Source organism: Athene cunicularia (assembly GCF_003259725.1).
Source record: "Athene cunicularia isolate RWA chromosome Z unlocalized genomic scaffold, athCun1 chrZ_part2, whole genome shotgun sequence".
Lineage (NCBI taxonomy): Eukaryota > Metazoa > Chordata > Aves > Strigiformes > Strigidae > Athene > Athene cunicularia.
The window spans coordinates 18206682-18230571 of NW_020799143.1; the positions used below are offsets into that span (position 1 = coordinate 18206682).

Genomic DNA, 23890 nt, shown 5'->3' on the forward strand with positions numbered 1-23890 from the left:
AGAGACAGATATAAAAAAGATCTATATAAAAAAGATCTATATAAAAAAAGATCTATATAAAAAAAGATCTATATAAAAAAAGATCTATATAAAAAAAGATCTATATAAAAGATTTTATATTTTATGCCATAAAGTCTTGTAAAAGAAAAATTAAATTTTAAAAATTAAAAAAGCAGCTATTTTTTCACAGTACATGATTTCCAAGATGAAATTGAGTTTGCACATATACTATTCAGTGGTGACAAAAACTTTCTTAAACCTCATACTGCAACATTCAAGTCAAATTTTCTCTTAAGACAGACACTTAAGATCAAAGCCCAGGAAGTATCATGCTCTATGGCACTATGTCAACTCTGCAGCTTCATGCAGCCTGGTACTCTCTGGTATACAATAAGGTGAACTTAGGTATGCTTTTTCCGTATCTGGGACCTCACAATGCTGTAAAGCATATCTTACCCAACAGTAACGAATGCCACGGGATGCAAACTGCACTGGAAAGTGGACACACAAATGGGCAGTCCCTTAAGACATAAGGGGAACAGAAAAGTTTGAGGGCATTCACATCAAACTTTGAGAATGGAGAAAGAGCAGTTGGAAGAAGAGGAAGTTGCACTGTACAGAGAAAGGTGAATGGGACAAAACCAGATCCTGAAGAGCACCAATTGGCCACTGCAGACTAACACTAGTTAGTTTGTGCTGCAAACTAATGCTGCAGCCCACCAAAAGGGAGCAAGAGGGCACACTCAAGACCTGAGGCTGGTTGACCACCAGGAAGGAGGGCACTGGCACAGAGCGGCAGAGGAAAACACCAACACCAGCACAGTCAGGGAGACAGTCTCATGGGAGGGTCTTATGAAGTAAAGCAGAATGACTCAGATAATAAAAAAGGAAATTGTCAGCAACATGCGTGATTATTTTGCACACATCACATCCAAAGGAAAAACAGATTGCAACTACTCAGGGATATCCTGTATGAGCAGGGGCTTGGAAGTGCCACTTATTCATAACTGTTTTGTTGGCAAGGGGTGGAGATGGAACTGAGAAAAGAGGGAGAGACCACAAGGAAGAAGAAAAAAGAGTGATTCAAAGATTTACATTTTCTATTTTCTTCCCTTTTTTGTTTTCCTTTTCTCCTTTTTTAAGAACAACAAAAAATTATAATGATAACACTTCAAAAGATGAGAATGGCACTAAAGGCAAAGGAAATGGTAATGACCACTACAGCCATTCAAGCATAAAGAGAACTAGTGAAAAGACAGAAAGGAGCCAAGAAAGGAAAACAATTGTAATCCTCTTGGAAGAAAACAAAAGCATTCAATAAGCCCGTGAAAAAGAAAAGTTAGCATGGTAAGCTGCGAGGCAGACCTGGCATTATATGGAACAATTTTATAGCAAGGCGAAGTACACATTCCTGTATACAGAAAAAAAAGCAATACAGAGATAGGTGAACAGGCTGCTCTTTACCGCTCACGCTGAAAGGAACTGTACAGAGTGCACTATGTATTTCACATGAATCTTCAAGTCGTGACTGCTCTCATACCTTTGACTTTGACCTGATGCTTCGTACACTCTGGGCAGGGAAGGAGAGTGAATTCCTCTGTCTGATACATTGAATAGTCTGTGCTTGCGACCACAATCCGGTCTCCAGGCTCCCAACTACTAACATCATCCAGAAGGTTCAGTATCACTCCACCTACAGCTTCTACTTGGAAGCCAGAAATTGGGACACCTAATTAAAAAAAAAAAGTAAATATAAGATTATATTCACCTTTATATGAAACCATCGCCAAGAGATACTAATAAATTTATTTCACAAGCTCCAAAGCCCTGTAAAGTACAATTCTGCTCTGAAATGTGCCAGTGTGAGATACCATTCCAGCCTGCTTACTTGGTGGATCTCAAATAAAACAAATGGAGAAGATGGAACTAACAGTGACAAGAAAAAAAATATTTTTTTTTTTTTTTTTAAAAAGAGACCTAATATAATATGGCAACAATTTGTAGGTCCAGCTACCTTTACTTGTTTCAAGGGACATTTTTCTACAATTTAGAACTCTACAGATGGAATAAAGGACCTGGCAAAACAAAGTAGAGGGACTTTCCTTTTTATTCACAACTAATAAAACAGTTTGGCAGACTAAATTACACACACATGCTATTTCACTGCATTGTGATAGCTTTGCGTAAGTTCAGCAACTCTTGCTTACTCTTGACCCTAAATCTACTGGCAAGTAAAAGATATATTTTTGTGGATTTTATTAATTTTAAAAATACAAGTCTATATATTTTCATAGGACTGTAATTAACAGTAACAGAGTAGTATCAAATAGCTCAATTACTTAACAAATAAATAGCCAACTACCATAAAAAAAAAATCTTCTGAGGCAACTACAATATTGCTTAGCAATTCTACAAAAAGAAAAAGATGACTGCCCGTAAAAGTGAAACTCAGATCAAAGCTATCTTAAACAAAAATTACTAAAGGATAAAAGCAAATGAGTGGTAGGCCTTCCAGGCTTTTCATACCCCCGATTCAACTTGTTATGAGAAAAGCTGACTAAAGTTCAGCATCAAACAGCAACAGAAGATTGTACCAATAATAAAACAAGAATAAAAAATATAATTTCTCTTTGCTTCTACCAAGTTTTCTTTTTACAATGATAATCACCATCTCAGAAGCTGAGATTTAAAATATATATGACTAAATTACTAAAAGGGGAAAAAAAGTATGTTTCAGCCTTTTATGAAGACCCCTTATGTGTATCTAAATATATTAAAAATGAAGACTCTTAATGTTATGTTGTTCACATACAGTATACAAATAGGTTGAGAAAATAGATTGCACTGAAGAAGTGTGTCCTCATACTTCATCCATAACAAGAAAAAAACAAACAAAACACCCCCCTGACAGCAGCACTCAGAAATTTAAATTACAACCAACAGTACAGCCAACAGTGAAAAATAATAGACATTTTTTTACTCCTTCCCCAACTGCAGGATTTAACAAAATGCTTTCCTACCATCATTCCATTCACTGTAAGCTCTCACAACAAACTTCTGACCATCCACTGTGAAAAACTCTTTTTGAGCAAGAGCCTTCCCACCAGTGCTGTGATTTTCATAGTTTCTCACTGATTCATTACAGGAAGAATTTCCACCACCTATGACACCAACAAAAGCCCAGGCTTGCCTGTAAAAAACAAAAGTAAATGTTTAAGTATAATGGTCCTTAACAATTTCTTCACAAACAGGTACAAGACAAGGAGCACAGAAGTCACAGATAATCCTTCTGCCTGCTCTTTGAAATTAATGTTAAAATGCAACTTCAAAATGCAGAAGAAACATGGGTGGATCTCACTGAAAAGAAACAATTTAAAATAATTGGATGTCCTATATACAAATTGGCAAATACAAGAACTCTGAATGGGGAAGCCCTTCAGATACATTTTTAGTACAACATCCAATATACTATTTTTTCCAAAAGCAAATCACAAGACATGAGCGTCAGAAGCGATACAGGATCCTACACCCAAACAGCTCTATGGGGCCACAGGAAGACTAGGAGCCAGTGGCAACATTCCTGCCACAGCCCTCTACCATCACAGCCCTGCAGCAAGTGGCATCCCAGAGCGGTGCCCAGGAGTCCCAGGAGACCACACGTGCATCAGGCTGGGACAGATGGACACAGGCAGCAGCAGCCACTGGCTATCACTGTACTGGATGAGCAATACGTTTTCAATCTTTCAGGGTGCTCAGACTTAGAAAATGAATCGCATACTGTTACACAACTTTTGCATGAAGGATCACTGATGTTTCTGAAGGCCAAGACCAAAGGTTTTTCCTTTTTCCCCCCACTGTCCCTTCCAATGGCTGGTCATCTACTTGACTGAGCACTGGTATGGAGCAGGGAACTGTCCTTGATATACTTCCCCTTCCTAAAGCTCCGCTCAGTGCACCCATGTTTTTGAAAATTAAAAACAAACAACTCACAACACAAAAAGCTGCCACCAAGTTCAAAAAACAAGACTATTTTGCTGTCCTTTACTGCTCTGTAATATCATAATTATGTGTGCAGAGGAAGAAGTCAAGATCATCTATTAAAAAGCCGAGCAATTTTGCATCATTAAAGTTGAATCATTCACCCCAAATGAAAACAGTGTCAGCTAGATGAACTGTAATCTGTTGCTAATGGTTGATTCAAAGGCAGATATTAAAACCACTTTCAATTCAGTTGCCTTGATTTCAGTCCCCACATGATGTTCTTACTGATTGGGATTAAAAAACCAAATTAAACTGTCTAGTGTTAACCTATTCACAAGAATAGTACATAGCTTTTCAATAGTGGCAGTGAACAAGCTGAACGTTTCACATACCAATATTTAAAGTATCGAGATATTCTAACGCATACTATTTTGCAGGAAGAGGCCAAAGGGAAGAGGGGATGTAACAAAGTGTTCACCTCCACTCTGAAGTCTTCACTAGCTTTACAGGTTTAAAAAAAACCCTGCTTTTCCTCACTGAGCACTTGGTGAGAGCTTCTCACCTGTCTTCCACAACAGAACAAGACAATTCTGTGTGTTTATGAAGACTCTATCAACTAATAAAAACAGAAAAGAAACAGTTCAGTAGAGAAGAAAGGCTGCTTGTTCCCCACTGAAGGCTGAAGAAGCTCCTCATTTCAGACAAACCAGCATGGAGGTCACAGGCAGGGATAAACACCAGAAACCTGGGCCTCTGCACCAGGTCGGGGCTGACTGCACAGCGACCTGAACAACCATCACACAGGCTTCACTGCTTTCATGAGATGTTACATCAGCACCTCTGACCAAACTGCTTCAGAGGCAGAGCTGCAAGCACTTTCCATTCCATGACCACATGCTTACACAGCTACTGACACAGATGTACTCCTGACAGGAACCGGGGTCAGAACATGCCATCCTGACTGATGCCCCAGCCTGCCTCTGCCAAAGCTGAGGGAGGAAACTAACTGGAATCCAGATGTTGTGGGATAGTGAGGGGTAAGAATAGAACGGAAAAACTAAACAACGTATTTCCTGGAAAATACTGGAAAATAGAAACAGGTTATACAACACAATCTTAATGGAAACTGAAGAAAAGACTTGACAGTTAAGTTAGGATACCTGGTGGCCTTTTCATTTGTATTCCTAATCCTGTGCAGCACAAATCCACATTCAGAGCATACAGTGCAAAAAGTCTTTTGCAACAACTAAATGAATGGCAGAGCAGTTTAAGATTTGTGCTTTAATAATTCCAATTACACGTCTTCTGTTGCCCTACCATCCAAACCCTCACCAACTGAAAAGAACGGTCAAAGGGTACAAAAACATCTCACAAGTGTACTTGACAGAATAACAGAATCAGCAAGGTTGGAAAGGACCTTGAAGATCATCCAGTCCAACCATTAACCTATCACTGACAGTTCCAAACTACACCAGATCCCTCAGCACTGTGTCAACCTGAAATACTGGGGTTTCAACCCCAAGCCCCAAATTAAATTTGATATATGGGTGATTCCCACAGCCCTTCACAAAGGGGGGGTGAGTTTGCCTTCAGGCTTCCCTCCAGGGTGCAGCCAGCCTTGAAGGGAGAGTCATTAGGTAAATGAGCCCCAGGTGTCCCACATTAAGGAAGCAAAGGTCAGGTGTCCTACTTAGGGATAAAAGCTGGGACCCCTTGCAAGAAGGGGCAGTGTCTGTCTGTGAGGTGGATGCACTTTGCAGAGTTCTCTGTTGGGGAAGGACCTCCTGCCTCCCTGGGACTGGGCTTCACTCAGGTCTGGCTTTTGTAAACACGGGCTGTGTAGAGATTCGGTATGTGGCTTCCTTGGTCTTATGTATTTGGTTTAACTTGGTTGTCTCCTGTCCCTTCTATGGGAAACTGCATTTCACCATTTATTCCACCCATTGTTGGTTGTGTGGTGGTGTTGTTGTTGGGGTCAGTGGGATTGATGTCGATTACGTATAATCTGACTTGTTTGTACCCCCAGTGCTCACCCATGTACTGACCCTTTTGTATCAAATACAATTTGGTTATTGGTTCATCTTTATGATGGCTGTGTCCTTTATGCTAGGCCTGATAATTGGCAAAACACAACTTGACTCTTAAACAGCTCCAGGGATGGGGACTCCACCACTGCCCTGGGCAGCACATTCCAATGCCTAACAACCCTTTCTGGAAAGAAATGCTTCCTAATATCTAGTCTAAACCTTCCCTGATGCAACTTGAGGCCATTACCTCTTGTCCTATCACTTGTTACTTGGTTAAAGAGACTCATCCCCAGCTCTCTGCAACCTCCTTTCAGGGAGCTGTAGAGGGCGATGAGGTCTCCCCTCAGCCTCCTCTTCTCCAGACTAAACACCCCCAGTTCCCTCAGCCGCTCCCCGTACGACCTGTGCTCCAGACCCTGCACCAGCTCCGTTGCCCTTCTCTGGACACGTTCGAGTCATTCAATGTCCTTTTTGGAGTGAGGGGCCCAAAACTGAACACAGGAATTGAGGGGCAGCCTCACCAGTGCTGAGTACAGGGGTAAGATCCCTTCCCTGTCCCTGCTGGCCACGCTATTGCTGACACAAGCCAGGATGCCATTGGCCTTCTTGGCCCCCTGGGCACACTGCTGGCTCCTGTTCAGCCGGCTGTCAATCAGCACCCCCAGGTCCCTCTCTGACTGGCAGCTCTCCAGCCACTCCTCCCCAAGCCTGTAGTGCTGCAGGGGGTTGTTGTGGCCCAAGGGCAGCCCCCGGCATTTGGCCTTATGGAAACTCCTCCAGTTGGCCTCAGCCCATGGCTCCAGCCTGTCCAGGTCTCTCTGCAGAGCCTCCCTACCCTCAAGCACATCAACACTCCACCCAACTTGAGGTCATCTGCAAACTCACTGAGGGTGCACTCGATCCCCTCATCTAGATGATGTTAAAGTCGATACTAAACTCGATGCTAAAGTCGATTGGCCCCAACACCAAGCCCTGGGGGACACAACTCGTGACTGGCCGCCAACTGGATTTAACTCCATTCACCACAACTCTTTGGGCCTGGATATCCAGACAGTTTTTTACCCAGCAAAGCGTGTGCCCATCCAAGCCTTGAGCAGTCAGTTTTGCCAGGAGAATGCTGTGGGAAACGGTGTCAAGGGCCTTACTGAAGTCAAGGTAGACAACATCCACAGCCTTTCCCTCATCCACTATGCAGGTCGCCTTATTGTAGAAGGAGATCAGGTTTGTCAGGCAGGACCTGCCTTTCATAAACCTATGCTTACTGGGCCTGAGCATCTGGTTGTCCCACATGTGTTGTGTGATGTTACTCAGGATGACCTGCTCCATCAGCTTCCTGGGCACCAAAGTCAAGCTAACAGGCCTGTGATTTTCCGGATCATCCTTCTGACCCTTCATATATATGTGAGTCACACTGGCCAATTTCCAATCTGTTGGGACCTCCCCAGTCAGCCAGGACTGCTGGTAAATGATGGAAAGCAGCTTGGTGAGCACCCCAGCCAGCTCCTTCAGCATGCTCAGGAGTATCCCATCCGGTCCCATAGACGTGTGTGTGTGTCTGTGTTATGCAGCAGGTCACTGACTGTCTCATGGATTACAGGGAAGTCGTTCACCCAGTCTATGTCTATGTGTCCTGGTTGAGGAGGCTGGATTCCCTCAGTACAACGTCTTATTATTAAAGACTGAGGCAAAGAAGGCATTAAGCACCTCAGCCTTTTTCTCATCCCTTGTTACCATGTTTCCTCCTGCATCTAGCAGGGGACAGAGACTCTCCCTGGTCTTTCTTTTGCTAGTGACATAGAAACATTTCTTGTTGTCCTTGATTGCTGAGGCCAAATTAATTTCCAGTTGGGCTTCAGCCCTTCTGATTTCTGCCCTGCATACCCTCACAGCCTCTTTGTAATCACTGTGAGTGGCTAGCCCCTTCTTCCAAAGGCTGTGAACTCTCCTTTTCTCCCTGAGTTGCAGCCAAAGCTCCCTGTTCAGCCAGGGTGGTCTTCTCTGGCACTGGCTTCTCTTAGAGCACCTGGGGACCGCCTGCTCCTGTGCCATTAAGACTTCCTTCTTAAAGAGCGCCCAGCCTTCCTGGACCGCTATAACCTTCAGGATAATCTCCCAGGGGATCCTTTCAAGCAGGTGCCTAAACAAGACAGAGTCAGCCCTTTGGAAATCCAGGATGGCAATTCTGCTGCCACCTCTCCTGGCCTCTCTAAGAATAGAGAACTCTATTAATTTCATGATCATTGTGCCCTAGTCCGCTCCAACCGCCACATCCTCCACCAGCCCTTCTCTGTTCACAAAGAGGAGATCCAGCAGGGCACCTTCTCTGGTCGGTTTACTCACCAGCTGCGTCAGGAAGTTATCTGCCACACATTCCAGGTGTCTCATCTCTGGGACTGGTCTTGTTCTGCTGTGTTGTATTTCCAGCAGATATAACACTTTTAGAGATCAGTTCCCTTGCAGAATCAGTGGAAGGGTAATGTTCTTTCATTTCAACAGTGCACAGGTATGAATAAGACGCTGTTTGATATACAGGATTAGCACCCCTTCCCTGTATTCAGTTTCTACAGTGGCATTCCTTGCTCCTCCAAATATACACTAAAAATTCACCTAGCAACTGTTTCCTATCTGTGTGTTTGAACAAAGAAAAATTTCTCACTGCACCCAGTTTTAATTTCTGTAAAGAACAGTGAAAGAGAACAATTATGAGTAATAGTCTAAATACAGATACTATAACTTTCAGTCTCTACACTATCAAAATACTGAATACTACTACTGCAGTACTACACACAACACAGAGAATGCTTTGAAGACTTTAAGGATATTCAAAGTTTAACAAATCCCCCAAAAGTGGCAGAATATGTATCTAATCTTTATTCAGCACAAAAGGGAAAATAAATTTATTTACCTGTAACTTAATCCTCTGACAAACTTACTTCCCAGAAGATTTTGAATAGTCACTCTGGTTTCCTCCAATAGATTTTTAGCAGCTGAATCTCCTACAGCAATAGCAACAATGCGACCAGGACTTCCAGTTTTCAGTAAGTTCTGGAGCTTCAAGCTTTCTTCTGAAAATTCATGAGTATCAAACTTCAGCACTTCCAAAATCTCTGCTGTATCCTGATCAATCACTCTCACATTTAGTCCTCGAGAAAAATTCTTTTTAAATGTATAATGACCATAGGCCAGCCCTGAGAAATACACAGTCTTTGATAGAAGAGTCCATGATAACTTCTGGTGCCCATGCAACTCCAGCGTTCCTTCAGGGCCCACACCAATAAATTTTTTGCCAAATTCTGGCACATCAGCACCTTCGTTTGACTTCCCATACAAAACAATAGTTGCTTTGGATTTATAGCGGCATTTCTCTGCTCCAACATGAAGCATTCCACCATCCTTTATCAGGATAAATCGAGTTCTCAAGGTAATGTTTTTAGAACCTTCTTTATCATCACCAAAAACAAGCAGCCCTAAGGGAAAAAAAAAATCTGTAGGTCAAAGCAAAATTCAGATAGAGTCAAAGAACCAAGTTCTGCATTAAGAACAGAAAAATTACAGATTTCTTTTCCACACCCACGAATTAAGCTTTACACTCTTGTGTATGTTTAAGAATACTTGGGAAAGTAACTTCTACCAATTGTGATTTATCTTTCTAAGAATTTGGTCAGTTAATTCCCAATTTTTTCCATCATTTTGGTACAATTACTATCATACCACAGTCACCAACAGAAGAGATTTTGTACAAGGAAGGCTACTACATGAGTCTTGTTTTACTATATCCTACAGCAAACCACGTCAGTGCTCCACTGAAAAGACTCCATAGTGTTCATTCATCTTTTTAATGATATCCCTGGCCTGGTAGCAGGCTGAAAAGTAGAAGTAGGGGAACTGGTCAATAGCTGCAATATAATATTCCAACATGTTTTTCATGTGAACACAGAACTAAAAACTATGTAGTAAACTGAAGCATGTTCATCTTGTCACTTCATACCTCCATCTTGTATAACTATAGAGTGTACTGTAGCATCCGAGTTCAGACGAAACAAATCTCCCTTTCTGATAAAAACTCTCTTTTCAGGATCTTTTCCAGGGCTCCAGTTTTTAAGACGAGGGTTCTGATCGGGACAATTCTCTGCAATACAATTCAGCTTTTATAAACAAGCATCATCACATCAATCAAGGCAGCATTAAAATGAACATGAGCAAGGCAGTGACCCACAAAGGATTCCCACCTTCTTCTGTGGTTACAATAGTGCAGTCACTGATGTTACTGTTTGTATTCAAGCAGCCAAAAAGATAACTGAAAGGTGGCTAAACTCTCAAGGGTGGGAAGGCATTCTTATACTGAATTAAACTACTGATGACCACAGACAACTGTCAACATATACTGACAATGCCACCTGATTTTTTAAAAGATTTTCTACATCACCTGCAGTAAATGAGGAGAGGTAAGGGGGAAGCACTCAGATCCACAGCGGTCACACTGAGCACTGGATGTCCTAGACCAGTTACCTACACCAGCTAACATGGTTATAAAGCATTGAAATATCTCGCCTCCCTCAAGGTCTCTCCCTGTGTGAGAACAAGTGATCCCTTCTTGCTTTTAAGCATCCAAATCACTCAGTGTAGGTTGGCAAATAAGTAATAAAGAAGGACAAGACATCCTTAGTATATTTAGTATAATACCTTACTGGTTAGAGCAGTTTCCTGGGAGACAAGACGTTTGGGTCTAAACTCACAGGTTGTATTCTTTAAGAAGTCAGCTTAAATGTCAGGCTACAAACCACAAGAGAGAAGCAACACATGCAACTCTTGCTGAAACCCTGATGAAGGTCTATCTGGCACTACACTGGCAGTAATACCATCCTAGGAGGCCAAAAAAAGAGAAGCAGCAGCAAGAAGTGAGAGGGTTGTGTGATTTCAGATGAAGTTACAGCTATGTAGTATTTACAGCACACATATCTTTAGCATATTAAGCAGCTGAGTAATGCAGCAGCATAGACATACAACGTATGTACAGAAATGGGAAGGATATTCTTTTGGTATGAAAACCCGAGGAAAAGTCAGACAAAATATTTTTCTTAAGCAAAAGACAACCAAAATATGCCAAAACAAACAGGTTAGCAGTCCGACTGAGACTAAGTCAAAATAGCCTTTTCACATTTTATCTTCTGGAGAAACACACCCACACATCTGCAATACAACTTTGGGGGCAAAAAGCTATTGGCAAAAGCCCATTCTTGCAAAATCAAAAGAAAGTGAAACCTATACACAAGTTTAACACAAGCCAACCTTAGTTTTGCTGACAGAAATGTTTTTCCTTTGGTATTAATCTCCACATTTCAATCCTTTCCAGCTCAGGAAACCCACATAAACCAAGATTTGACTACCAATGGGAAAAAATTAGCAGCACTGCTTACAGGCAAAAGGCATCCAAGTAGTAATATAAAGATAAAAGAATATCTTTTGGGGGGATCCTAAGACGACAGCATTTAGAAAATGAAATTCAGCACATGAGGGAAAGCCAAAAAGCAAGAAGCACTGCGATCAGCAGGACTGCTGAGCACTCATCAGATAAATGCAAGTCTGTTTCCTGACTCAGGCAGAATCACTAAACCCCTTCCCCCACACACCCCGCGGACAAGCACAGTGAAGAAACACGTATTTCCTGGCTGGTAGCAAAGGGCAATGTGAGGAAATCATGAGTCAGCAACCTGATGATTTCTGCTTAGCATGATTCACAGAGAAGAGCTAGTAACCTAAACTCTTCTGTTGAGTCAGAAAGAAGAGGTATAGCACGGTAACAAAAAAAAAAAAAATAATTATTGTACATTGCAATCCAGCAAGGAAGCATCAGCATCAGAAATACACAGTCCTGTAATACAAGCATGCTTCTGAAGCACGGTGGATCAACTTTTTGACAAGCAGATCAGAGGCACTCAGGAAAAGTATTCTGAAATTCTCCCTTAGCAATTGCAGTGGGTTGCAGGGAAACATGAAGTATTTAATACTTCACCATATACTACCTCCAAAATTACTGATTAGATTTTACAGGCCACAGTCATTGCCTCTACTGTTAAGGTTAAATGAAAACAGAAGCATAGACCAGAAAATTTTAGGTAGTATGACCTTGCCAAATTTAACCACTCATGTTGAAAACTTTTGAAGTCAAGCCTCTGCTTCGGAGCAATTTTTGCAAAAATGGGTCAGCTTTCCTTAAGGTTTAGTTGCTTCTAATAGAGTTGGGGACAGGGAGGGATGGAAGTAATATTTTTGGAAATGGTGAAGGAAAAAAAAAAAAAAGGTATTTTAGAACCTTCCATGTGCTGGAACAAGGATATGAAATTTGGCAGGAGAAAAAGCAGAAAACTGTTCTCAAGATGGAGTTAAAAGAGCTACTTTCTACCTGCTTAGCTACCAAGTCTGGAGTTTATAAGGCCTCTGGGAAAAAGTTATCAGTGTTATATTATGCTTAGCAGAAGTTTGTCACTGTCTGGCAGCTAAATTTTCTGAGGATCCTGTTTACCCTGGGCAAACTCCAGCTAAGAGCTGCAAAGGCCAAGCAGAACTTTTCCCTGAAAATCTTCCCAGCTTGTCATCCTGACCCTGCAGCACAAGCCCCTGGAAACCGGGAAGGAAATTGCATTTCCAGTGCTCTCCCTGATCTTCAGTGTTCAGGAGTCCTTAGGAAAAAAGATGACAGGAAGATAAAAGCAAGGATGAAAAAAAGAAACTAGCTGACAGGCAGGAACAGAAATGCAGATAAGTATCATTTTCCCTTTGGGGAAGGTATGCCGGAGGTTTAGGATTTACACACAATTACTACTAAGTGTCACATTCCCTCCACTGCCTTTTAAACAGCCATTAAAAGTACTGACAATATGGAATTCCAATTAGCCCATAAGAACACACCTAGCTGGAACTGATGTCATTGGCTGCAGTATCGCATGTGCTAGGTTGGAGCTAAGCATATTAACATTTCAACCTGTTGGGAAACTTTTGTGGAGTTGCTGCAAAAACTATACCACAAGATTAAAATTTCAGCCTTCCCTTGGTGTCTGTAGGAGTTTCTCTTGTGTCAGTGTTCCCAAAGGATTCTATAGGTGTGTTTTGTTTTTTTTTAAAAAAAAGATAATGCAGGGAAACTGCAGAAAGACAAAATGCAACAATTAATGCTGAAAACTGGCTTAGACTTCCATCAGGAAGCAGTGGGACATTCAAGGAAAGTGGTCACAACCTTGGCTTAATCCTTAGCCCTTATATAAGTCATTACTGTAGACAAAAAAAAGCGCCCATCTACTAAATCACAGCAACTCTTCCTGCAACATACTCAGTACTCCTGGTGATCCATCATCCATGTGCTGACCATGCATTAAGTGCAAAAAATCCACACAATTCAATGCCTCTGGAATAAGCTAGTGCAGATGAAGCAAAACCATTCCAAAACGGCTTAGATTTTTTAAGAAGTCAAAGCCACCTCCTTAACAATATAAACTTTCAAAGCATAAAGGAACTATTATTTTATGTATTCCACAGCACATAATAACACCCCACTTCTACGAAAACCATAATCAAAATCCAAAACTTTTAGTTAATTAATTTAAATTCTTGGTATCAAAGCAGGAAGGTTTTTTTCCCCCCTAAAGTACTTCTCAGAGTCAACTGGCTAAGTCACCCTTCAGCTTCCTCTTGAACTTGGCTGAAGTACTTACTGCAGATATGCCCTGTTACCAGTGATCTGGATCACAACATAGCAGTAACCTTCCATTTACTACTCCCTCAGGTTTTTTTATTTTCCTTCATAATTATGAATATAACTCAGTAACTTCACCCAAGAAGAGATCTTGGCAAGCCACCACCAAGAACACTCCAGTTAGATGTGTGCGCTCATTTTGTACTGTCATCTGAAATCTTTCATTGATTATCTAATTTGTTCAGCCTGTGTTGCATTGACTTTGGAAACTGAAACTTTCGAGTTACTGTGCCAAAAGCCACTGAGGAGTCTAAGTCTTACAATAGCCAACAGTTTCAATTCAAAACCCTGTTTAGCTTTTAGAAACCTCACTTCTGCCTCAAAACAAATCCAACAAAACAACCCATGCTCCAAACTATACTACCAAATTTTAGCAACTCCTAGGAGTACTTGACCAGAGGAATGTATACTTAGTGATCAGTGGTTAATCACATCACCTTTCATGCTTTATAACCTTCTAACACATTTGGGATGTTTTCAAAATTCCATGAAAGTTGCCAAGTTTTCTAAGATTATCTGGAAAAAGTCAGGGCTAATAGATCAAAAAGATCCCTGCCCAATTTGTCTATAATCAAAGCAAAATGTTTATACTGCTGGTATAAAATCTGATGGATTTTTAAACATTTTCACTTGAATACTCTTTTACTACCTCCCGCAGTTACTGCTTAAACAGTCAGGATTTCATTCTGACTGTGATTTGTGAACATATCAGACAGCTTCTTCTGCAGACAAAAATAATCACACTTCTACGACACTCATGGTTCTTTCCCCTTCACTAGCAGTCTTTATTTACTGCTATGCCTTTTGGTTTCATGTAAGTAAATCAAATTATTCACAGTAAAAACATATAAAAATGACACTGATAACAGAAAAAGGAGCTAAATTTAGCCCCCAAAACTGCTTCACTCCATGTTAAAATTGCAGTGTGTCCTATTTTTGCACTTCTAACACTACTCCCAATGATGAATTATTGAATTATGTTCACAGGGACCATAACTTCTAGGATAATTTTGTTTGCAAAAGAACTTACCATCTGGAGCATATTTTGAAGCTATTCCCAAAAAAATCCCCAGTGCAATAAAAAGTGAAAGGCTAGAAATGGAAAAGCAAATGAGAGTATTTTTATGCCTGTTGGCTTCTGCCTGGCGGCGGTGCTGATCCACTGGTAAGGACGGGAGTCTTGTCCGGGCTTCCTGTCTTGCAGAGGTAAATTCGGCTGCAGCATGGCTCTGCGAAGGTGGTGGGGGACGGAGAGGGGCAATTCTCCCCGGGATGTACCCCGAAGACCTGTGACTGCTCCCGTTCTGAGGCCGGAGGAAAGCAGGGGAGCTCCCCCTCGCATCAGTGTCTTGCATGTTATAAAGTCACTGGAACACGCACACACAGAGGGAAAAAATAAGAGACAGACTTTCAGAAAACAGGTATGATACACAAAAGAAAAAAGAAACAAAGAGCAGTTTTAAGCCACATGCCTTCTTATGAACAGTCACTGAAGCTGTGGCTATTTACAATGTATCACTCAGTTGCTACCTGTCATTTGCCGTGGTATAACAGCTTGAAACAACAGTACATACATCTTCAACAAAATTAACTCAAAAGCATTTGTTATGGGAACACAGTACAGCACAAACCATTTCTTTGTAGTTCCACTAGGTATTTTTTCAGTGTTTTCACAGTAAACTTGTATAATGTGATTAAGAAACAAACTGAACAATGAGAAAGCAGGCAACCCCTTTCTCCCCACAGCTATGCAAAGAATGTCTAAATACATTTCTTCTGCACTCAGAAGCTGAACAAACTCCTCACTGTTTTCCTTTATGGAAAAGAAGCTGAAAGAGACAAGCCTTCCTCCCACACTGTAAGTAACAAAAATAATTTAAATTTAATTTGTAAAATATCAAACACAAATTGCTTTATATTCACTCTGATGAAACTTAGTCAACACTTTTAATTAGCTGAGGCATATAGAGCCCACAAATTTTCTCACAGCAGGATTCACTTGCTAGTAAAGGTGCATCAGGAATGATCCTGTAGGAAAGTCATCTGCATCTTGTTCAGCAAACCTCATGGTTTTTCTTGTTGCTGAGATGCCTGGGTTTGAACACAAAACATGACTGTTCCAGATCTCTGCACCTATCACCCAAAAGCGAATGCTACTTTTATGTAGGTTACTAGTGTTGTTTCCATCTTTTTCTGAAGCAGCCAATGAGGAAAGTCTACCAAAACCATCGCTGCCTGGCCCATCCTCACCAGCAGTTCTAACCAACCACACTTTTCTGGTTTGCTTTAAGAGATGCAAAACCGCATCTGACTGTTTTCTCAGGCTTTCTGGTCAATTGTGTTGTATTGTATGGAGTATCCACAAAGTTGGCATGTTTGGGCAGTTTTTTTGAAATTAACATTTCTTAAGGATGGGATTTTTTGAGAAGACTGCTCATGTTTCAGTTAACTGAAACCTAACTTTCTAAACCAAATCCTGAAGGGTATTTAGGCATAAATCACGTGTATTAATAGCAAAATGAATTATGAAAATAAAAACTACCAATATCAGAAGAGCATAAAGATCCTCTTTCTCTTCCATTAACAAAGGGAAGTCTGAGCTATACTCTGAAGTGCCAGGCACGCTGGTGAAGAAGAAACATGATAACTGTAATCTTATTCTGAGAAGTACCAAAGGAATCTTTTGTCTCACATGCTGCAAAATCTGATATTTCACTCTTTCAAGGCAAAAGAGTTGCTATTAAACAGGCTGGATTACCCTTTCATGAGAGCCAACGCATCTCCAGATGCACACACAATGACAATAAAGGCACTGAAACATTAATGAAAACATTAACTGGAGTAGCTATACCAGAGTGCAAAATTACAGCAAATCCTCCAGCAGTGTTTCTTGCACCTGTTCATTGTAGCAAATCAATTTTCACCGTTCTCCTTTCTGTTCTTTAAGAAACTTAAAGAAACCAAATCCTCTGCTCTCAAACTTAACTGCACAATTCATTATGAGTACTGTGGAACAGCTTGTTTTCACCACATGTGCTTTTATATTCAACTAATCATCTTTCAGCAGTGAAAACTCAATGATTTCTATGGTTTAGAAGTGGTGTTAAAAGCTAAGTAGAGGAGGAGCTTTGCAACTAAATCAAAAGCAGTATTCATGTCTAGCTGAAACAAATACTGAAGTATTTTTTAAATTAAAAATTTAAAGAAAACTGATCCAGCATTGAATTTTTTTATGTTTTGGCCCCCCAACTCCTTAAACTTGGTTAAAAAGTTTTCAAATATGGCATTTATCTTTCACACTGACAAAATGACTACAGAATGTTCATTATAACATGATACAAAGTATTAACAAGTTTGTTAATTGCCTGGCTATATCAACTAAAGCCATTAAGTTATGCAAAACTTAACTTACTTTCACAAAATAATTTTACCACAATTTTGCCTACTAAGGCCTCTTTAAGTACTGCTAGCCCTTTAAAGAGAGGTCATTCATTACAACAGACCTCAAAAACACTTGTGTCATATTTCAAGCATATTTTGCTTTGTACAAGGCATTCCACCTTGCTTGCAAGCCTCATTTAGCAAACTGTAAAAGTATTCCAACTATCCTACTTATGTGCAAACACAGGTCACCCCAAGGACAGGTGGAAAAAAGGCTGCAGAATCACTGTCTTACCCATTAGAAAATAAAAATAATGAAACAAAGCCATAAAGAGATAGCACAACCAAATGATTTACTATGAAGTTTTTTCCATCACAACAGCAGTAACCATTTCAACACTTCCTTCCCTCTTCCTGTGTTACTTGAAATTCTCTAGCTGAAGGATCTTTTCTATTCTGTAGAGCAGATAGTGGTTTTTCTTTAAAATTAAGACACATTGATAATATAATTGAAATTAATGACTTGTTTATTCCCACCCTGTGGAAGTCTTTACATAGCACCACCCAAATACAAGTGTAGTCATTGGCTATATGGCCACTTATGCCCTAGAGACTGTGGTTATGTGGTTGCACAAATACAGTTTGAGTAAAATGCGAGGGGGGAAAAAGAAAAAAAAAAATATTTGAACTATTAAAATACCACAATTCCTTGGAAGTTCCTATGCACTTGAATTTTTCCATGTTATGCTTCTTCCTTTCTCCACCCAAGGTTTGCCATTTCCCTTTGACCTGTGCCTATGATGTATTCTTCCTCCTTTTTTTTTTTAATAAAAAAAAAAAAAAAAGCAAAAAATGCTGAGATCAAAGGCCTCAGGAGACCATTACCAGTTAAAAACACCAGAGAGGACTGGCTCTGGTCATCAGGCTCTTAGTCCTAAACCCACAGAAGTAGAAGGTCTCCTACAGAGCTCATTGTCTGGGCATCTCCTCCCAGTAGTGGAGTCCTAGACAAGAACTTCACCACTTTTACAACTGTACTGTAGTATACAGAGTGATGCAGTATTTTACTTTGCAGCTTGCTTCAGAGTGATTTCAGGAAAAGTCAAGGTTTTGCACAACATACAACCGATTACCTTTCGTAACAGAGTTACACATAATTCAATCTGTACAAATCTGTTACTTGCCATGCCATTTAGGCAGGTTGCTACCTCAGTACTCCCAAACTTCTTGCCCTTTAGCCTTCAACAGGGTATTATGCAGTATTTTCAAATCCATTATTCAGCACAGCTTTTTGTCAGGGCCACATGAAAATGTGTGCTTCCAGCTCACCAGCACCAGGGAAGCTTCCAATGCATGGATTTGGCTAGAGCATCTCAGATGCTTCAGCCCACTCTGTACTTGTTACCACCCATCTGCTGGAAGGCTACACTATCTGCATTTCACTCTTCTGCAAGAATAGTACTACTCCACACAATCCAGATTTCTGCAACCAAGTACTTCAACTCATCACATCAGCCAATTCAGTTTAAACTACCTTAAAAGAAAAAAAAAAAAAAAAGAAAAAAGTGTGCTTTGCACAGCGTCTAAGTGAAAACAGTGATTACCCCCAAGTCTGGCTCTGCCAACACAGTATCTGAGCTGTGTGGACATGAAACCCCAGCAGGCAGACAGCAATAAGCCACTGAACAGGCTGTAACATCTCCAGTCTCCTCCTCATGTATTCCTTCACCACTTTTAACTTGTGCCACTACTACACACTCATACAAGCCACATTGTTCCACGCTGGAAGAAAGTAGAAACAATGCACTGTACAAGCAAGGGATAACATCTGAACCTCCTGAGACATGAGTGTGTGCTCAGAAATGAGTGGCATGCTTATCTGTTACTCGGTTTGGGGGTGGTTTCCTGAAAAGGAATCAGATTCTTTCAGGAGGTAATTCAAAACATCACCTGACACCACCCAAAACATGAGAAATATCCTAACATATTTCTACTGTCAAATGCTTAGTGTAGCAAAGCATGTCAAACATGCTAGAAAACTTCCACACCCTTGCACCTTCCCAAAACTTTGTAAAGAAAAGTATGCTTACTTCCATACAGTGCAAAGAAATTAATGCTTCCCTTAAAGCATATTTTAAGGATGCATAATTCACAGGTCCCAAAAATAAAACATAAGAGAAACTAGAAGAAACCCCAATTTCTGTTGCTCTGGGCTATCAACCACCACCAGCTGTACTGTTACCTATTACCACACCGTTTAATCTCAGAGTGTATAATCACTATTAAGGAAAGACTGACGAGGGGTGGGGGAAAACCACACTCATCAAGAATATTTCCCCATGCAGCACCACACTGGTTACTGCTGCTTTCCTGGCACAGGTGCCTGTCTGGTATGAGATCAAAGAGCAGTGAGAAACCCAAGAGAAGGCAAAGGGACAAGAAGTCAGTATTAAAAAGCTCTTAAGTAGATACAATTACTGAACAGAAAGTGGTGTAAAGCAAACTCCCAACTGAAGTATGACATGCACACATTTACAAACCTCCAAGATGGTCAACTACAACAAAGATAACAATTTCAGGACGTTCCAAGCACCTTAGAAGTCCCCAGTTCCACAAATTTTAACCTCACCATTAAGAAGTTTATTGGTTCCCAGCAGACACATGGGGTGCCCACAGGGTCTCCTATCTGGTTCTACATTTTCTTCCACTGCCTTGCTTTGAAATTACACCAATTCACTATGATAACAGACAGCATGTTTGTAGAAACCTACTTTTCCATCTGCGTATGCAAAAGCTGGAAAGAATATGTGCACAGTAAAACACATTAACACAGTTAAGTAACTTGGAAATCACAATATTTATAACAGCCTGAAAAATTCAGCTGACTTAAAAAAGTGTAAAAACTCTAGACATCTTCCATCACATACACCGTTTGCTGTATGCCACCTGAGTCTTCTCCCTTCCCCAGAAGGTTCAGAAGTAAATCAGAAGAAAACAGCAAGTCAGCGACAGTTACAAACATGGTAAGTATTATAAAGCTTTGTCCAACATAAATTATATTGCACAAGATTTTCTGAATTTTCTGCGTAGCAGTAATTAATTTTTACTGAATTTTTTGGCACACAGAAAACGCACAAAATTGCATGATACACAACCACTAGAAACTATTTTAGTTGAGGACCACATTTCCTAAAACAAGTCTTTCCAAAGTACCACAGATCAAGAGACAGAAGTGCAAGCATGCATAATATTTACAGTGTAAGGGAAGGTCTGTACAAGTAATGTTCATCAACTGGTCTAATGAAATCTGACCACACAAGTATCTCTACAGGTCAGAAGGAAATTTCAAACCTATATACAAGTAGGGAAAATTTAACTACACATGTTTAAGTGATATGCAAAACAATTATTAGCTACAGATTAGAAAGGATGATGGGGTGGAGGGGAGAGGATGATGATAAGACTGCTTCCTAAGGGAAGGGCACAGGTAATTTATAGCCCATGGAATATGAGTTTGTCTGTGGGAACGAGTATGACATTACAGCATGTCAAGCAAAACCACTATCAGGTTCATGGCTTACAACGTACAGAAGAATCTAGTTCCTAGCCTCTTCTGAAGGCATCTGGTAGATTTTCATTAAGGATGAAAGATCAGAGGCAAAGTGGGGTTTTGTACAAGGAAAACGGCTTCCCTCTCCAATGAAAACTGGCCCTTTATCCTTCATCCACAGTTTGTGCGAATGAGTTCTGTAGCAGTCTCATGGTTTCATTTTATATAATTGTCAGGAAAACATTTAATGCAGCAGATGAATTATCAAACTTTCCAAACGTTCATGTACAAAATTTGGGGATTTTCATAGGTCTTCTGCAGAGACCGATGGAATGTGTTGGGGTTTTTCCAGATCCTGGACACCAAATATTATCGTGCAAGCATTAAGTGTTCTTAACTGATCTCAAAACACTGCTATTTTCAGTCTGCCCTTATACATGTATAACATCTTCAGACCTTACTCACTGAAACAAAGAAATATAAGCCAGAAGCCACAGCACTGAACTGTGGTCTGTGTATCTAAAATGATGCCTGACACTTCCAGTGACTTAATTTTTTTTTCCTATTTCTTTTTGTCAGAGTTTTTCTTTATAAATCACTTACAAATTAGGGAACGGTACTCTGTTTTTTATTCACTCTAAAAACAATAGCATGTTCTGCTGGAAGAAATAATTCAGAAACTATTTGTTTCTTTGCATAGAAGTGAATCTACCAATGACTTAAATATAGAGGATCCCCAAGAACACACTAGAAAATACAGCACATCTGCCGAAATAGGCAATATGAATGGAATAATTTTTACTGTTCCTCTAATTTTCAGAAATGAAAGATTCGATAACTTGCCTAAGAGATCAAGAGTGGAAACTTGCATTTTAATCACGCATTTGCCATAAGCTTGCTAAATGAGTCACAGCTTATTTGGGCCTCAAGCCTGTAACATGAGAAAAAAAACAGTCACTAGACTCACAGGGACATTGTGAGGGTTAGTTTACAGAAGACTTCGGTCTCGTTCAGCTCAGCAATGCATCTGAGTACAAGCCTACTTTTAAGCAAATAAATAGGTCTGTTTAAATCCACAGCTTCCATGTGAAAATAACAGATTCGCAGCACTTAAGAGAATCTAAGGAAGATGGCAGGGAAAAAAAAATAAAAACAGGGAAAAAAATGTTTTTAAACTGCTTCTCATATTGATGATAAGAAGTGGTATCTACAGTTATCTGCAGTCTCCAGAAGAACACAAATCCCATACAAAACAGCTACAGCTTAGGACTTCACTGCAGAAGAATTTTCTATGTAATGGCAATACACTTCAGAGAGGTGAAGTCCTGTTCTGGCACTATCTTGAATCACTGATAAAAGAGAGTTCTGGCCTGCAATCCATTCAAGAGAAGGAAGGTGAGATGAGGTATCTATTTTCTTCTTATTAAATTAGAAAAGCTTTCATAAATACGTTCTAAGAATATACGACAGTACAGAATGGGCTGTGGGGAGAAGATCCCACATTTAGCTTCGGTCAACAGACATTAGCATTAATACTTCAAGAAACTCCTGAGCATACAGAGAGAATCACCTAATAATCAGTGGGTTGTCATGTTTAATTATATTTAAAACATGCATCAGTAGCATAGCATGCTCTCTTCCGTATCAATATGCGCATTTCTTTCTTCTTCATCCTGGTTCTTTGTACTTACCCTCATTTTCTTCTCAGGTCAAGCTCTCATGTTCTTGTAATTTTTTTTCAGTCCAACTCAAATTTTGGTAAATTATATGCCAGTCCTTATTCTGGTTACTTGAAGGATTACCTCTGCAGTTTTTAATTGTGTAACAGCCACAAAGAAAACAATGCTGCTTGAGAAGCTGAATAGCTGTAGCTGCACACCCACATTCTTTTAGAGTTGTCTTGCATTCGTATGAGCCAAGTCAAATGAGTTAGTTTGCATTAAAAGATAATTAAGCTAAGAGCTCCAAATCACATCCGCTGAGCAAACAGCTGTGACATCAGCGCCTCTTAGCTATGTGAACCCCCAAAGGATTCTTAGTCCTGGAGAAGGATGACTAAGATAGAGGATATATGACACAGGTCCATACAGTCAGAAGTACTGATGAGAATGTAAAAGACTGTTCATGTGCCTTCCAAGAAAAAAAAAAAAAAAGACAGACAGAAGACAGACAGATGTTTCTGAACCTGACTCAGTACTGGATGCTATGGACTTCAGGAATTTATGTAGGTTCAAACAGCAATGAGGTTGCAAAAGGTAAGTCATTTGAGAATTGTTGCATAAATAACACTGCCTCAAGCTTAAGAAGTCCTTGAACCATAAGCTTTTGGATGCTGGAAGCAGTAGTATCATTATGTAGTATTTTTACCAGACATCTGTTACTCATCACTGTCAGACATTGGGTAATTGTGTGGATGGACACTTTGTCTGATATGATGTGGCCATTCTTCTACTAGGATTTAAGATCACATTTAACTGTCATCTTTTGCCCTCACTTTCCCAAAATCACCTCCTCCTATAAGGGTCAAATCCCCCCTCAGCTCAGCCACTACAATTGTCTGTTGACATTATCAGCACAAAAGGCACCTTTAACTGATGGCTTAAATTAAGGTGCCACACTGACATACTGTAGCTGAAACACAGGAACAGTTTTCATTTTGCTGTAGGAATGGTCGCCTCCAGCAGAATGTCAGGGCACATACCAGCTAAATCTGCAAGAGCACAAAGCCTTAAAAGTAACAGTCTTGTGAAAAGAGTTTTTACAGCTAAGCTAATGCAGGATAACTTGACTGTATGTCTGAATGCAAACATCATCTATGGCTCTACAGTATCACAGGAGTCGCAGAAAGAACTACGTGAGTTGAGAGCTTGGTGAATACGGTACAGTGATAGAACTTACACAACATAAAACTCTTTTATAATTTTAGGCAAGAAAATAATTTCCCATCATTTCCTGTTTATAAAAATCACAAACAGCATATCTGGGATACCTTAAAACAAGCAAGTCTTCAAAAAGCAAAACAAAGCCTTCTAATCTACCATTAAGTATGTATTCTGCTGAGCTGGTGGCTGCATTCATATTTTGGATTACTGTGGTAAATTCCTTTCCAGGAAACTCCAAGAACTTTGCACCCAACAGCCAAGCCCTGCAATATCCTGCCAGGTATAGCTAGTCATTTTGCAGGACTGAAGTACTCTTTTT

At 40.2% G+C, this 23890-nt stretch overlaps 1 protein-coding gene across 3 annotated transcripts in view; it reads right to left on the reverse strand.

Annotated features, from left to right (window-relative positions):
• CEMIP2 (cell migration inducing hyaluronidase 2) overlaps positions 1-23890 on the reverse strand; it is a 53117-nt gene that overhangs the window by 24588 nt on the left and 4639 nt on the right. The window contains exons 1-6 of one of the 3 annotated variants that reach the window (XM_026866329.1): positions 22381-22492; positions 14789-15125; positions 9997-10137; positions 8914-9475; positions 3021-3190; positions 1541-1729 (exon numbers count right to left, since the gene is read on the reverse strand). In XM_026866329.1, the coding sequence (XP_026722130.1) occupies positions 1541-1729; positions 3021-3190; positions 8914-9475; positions 9997-10137; positions 14789-15113 (1387 nt within the window). In that variant the 5' untranslated portion in view covers positions 15114-15125; positions 22381-22492. Of the gene's footprint in view, positions 1-1540; positions 1730-3020; positions 3191-8913; positions 9476-9996; positions 10138-14788; positions 15126-15745; positions 16097-22380; positions 22493-23890 lie in introns of those variants that run through there. The other 2 variants (XM_026866328.1, XM_026866327.1) reach the window with 2 other exon arrangements.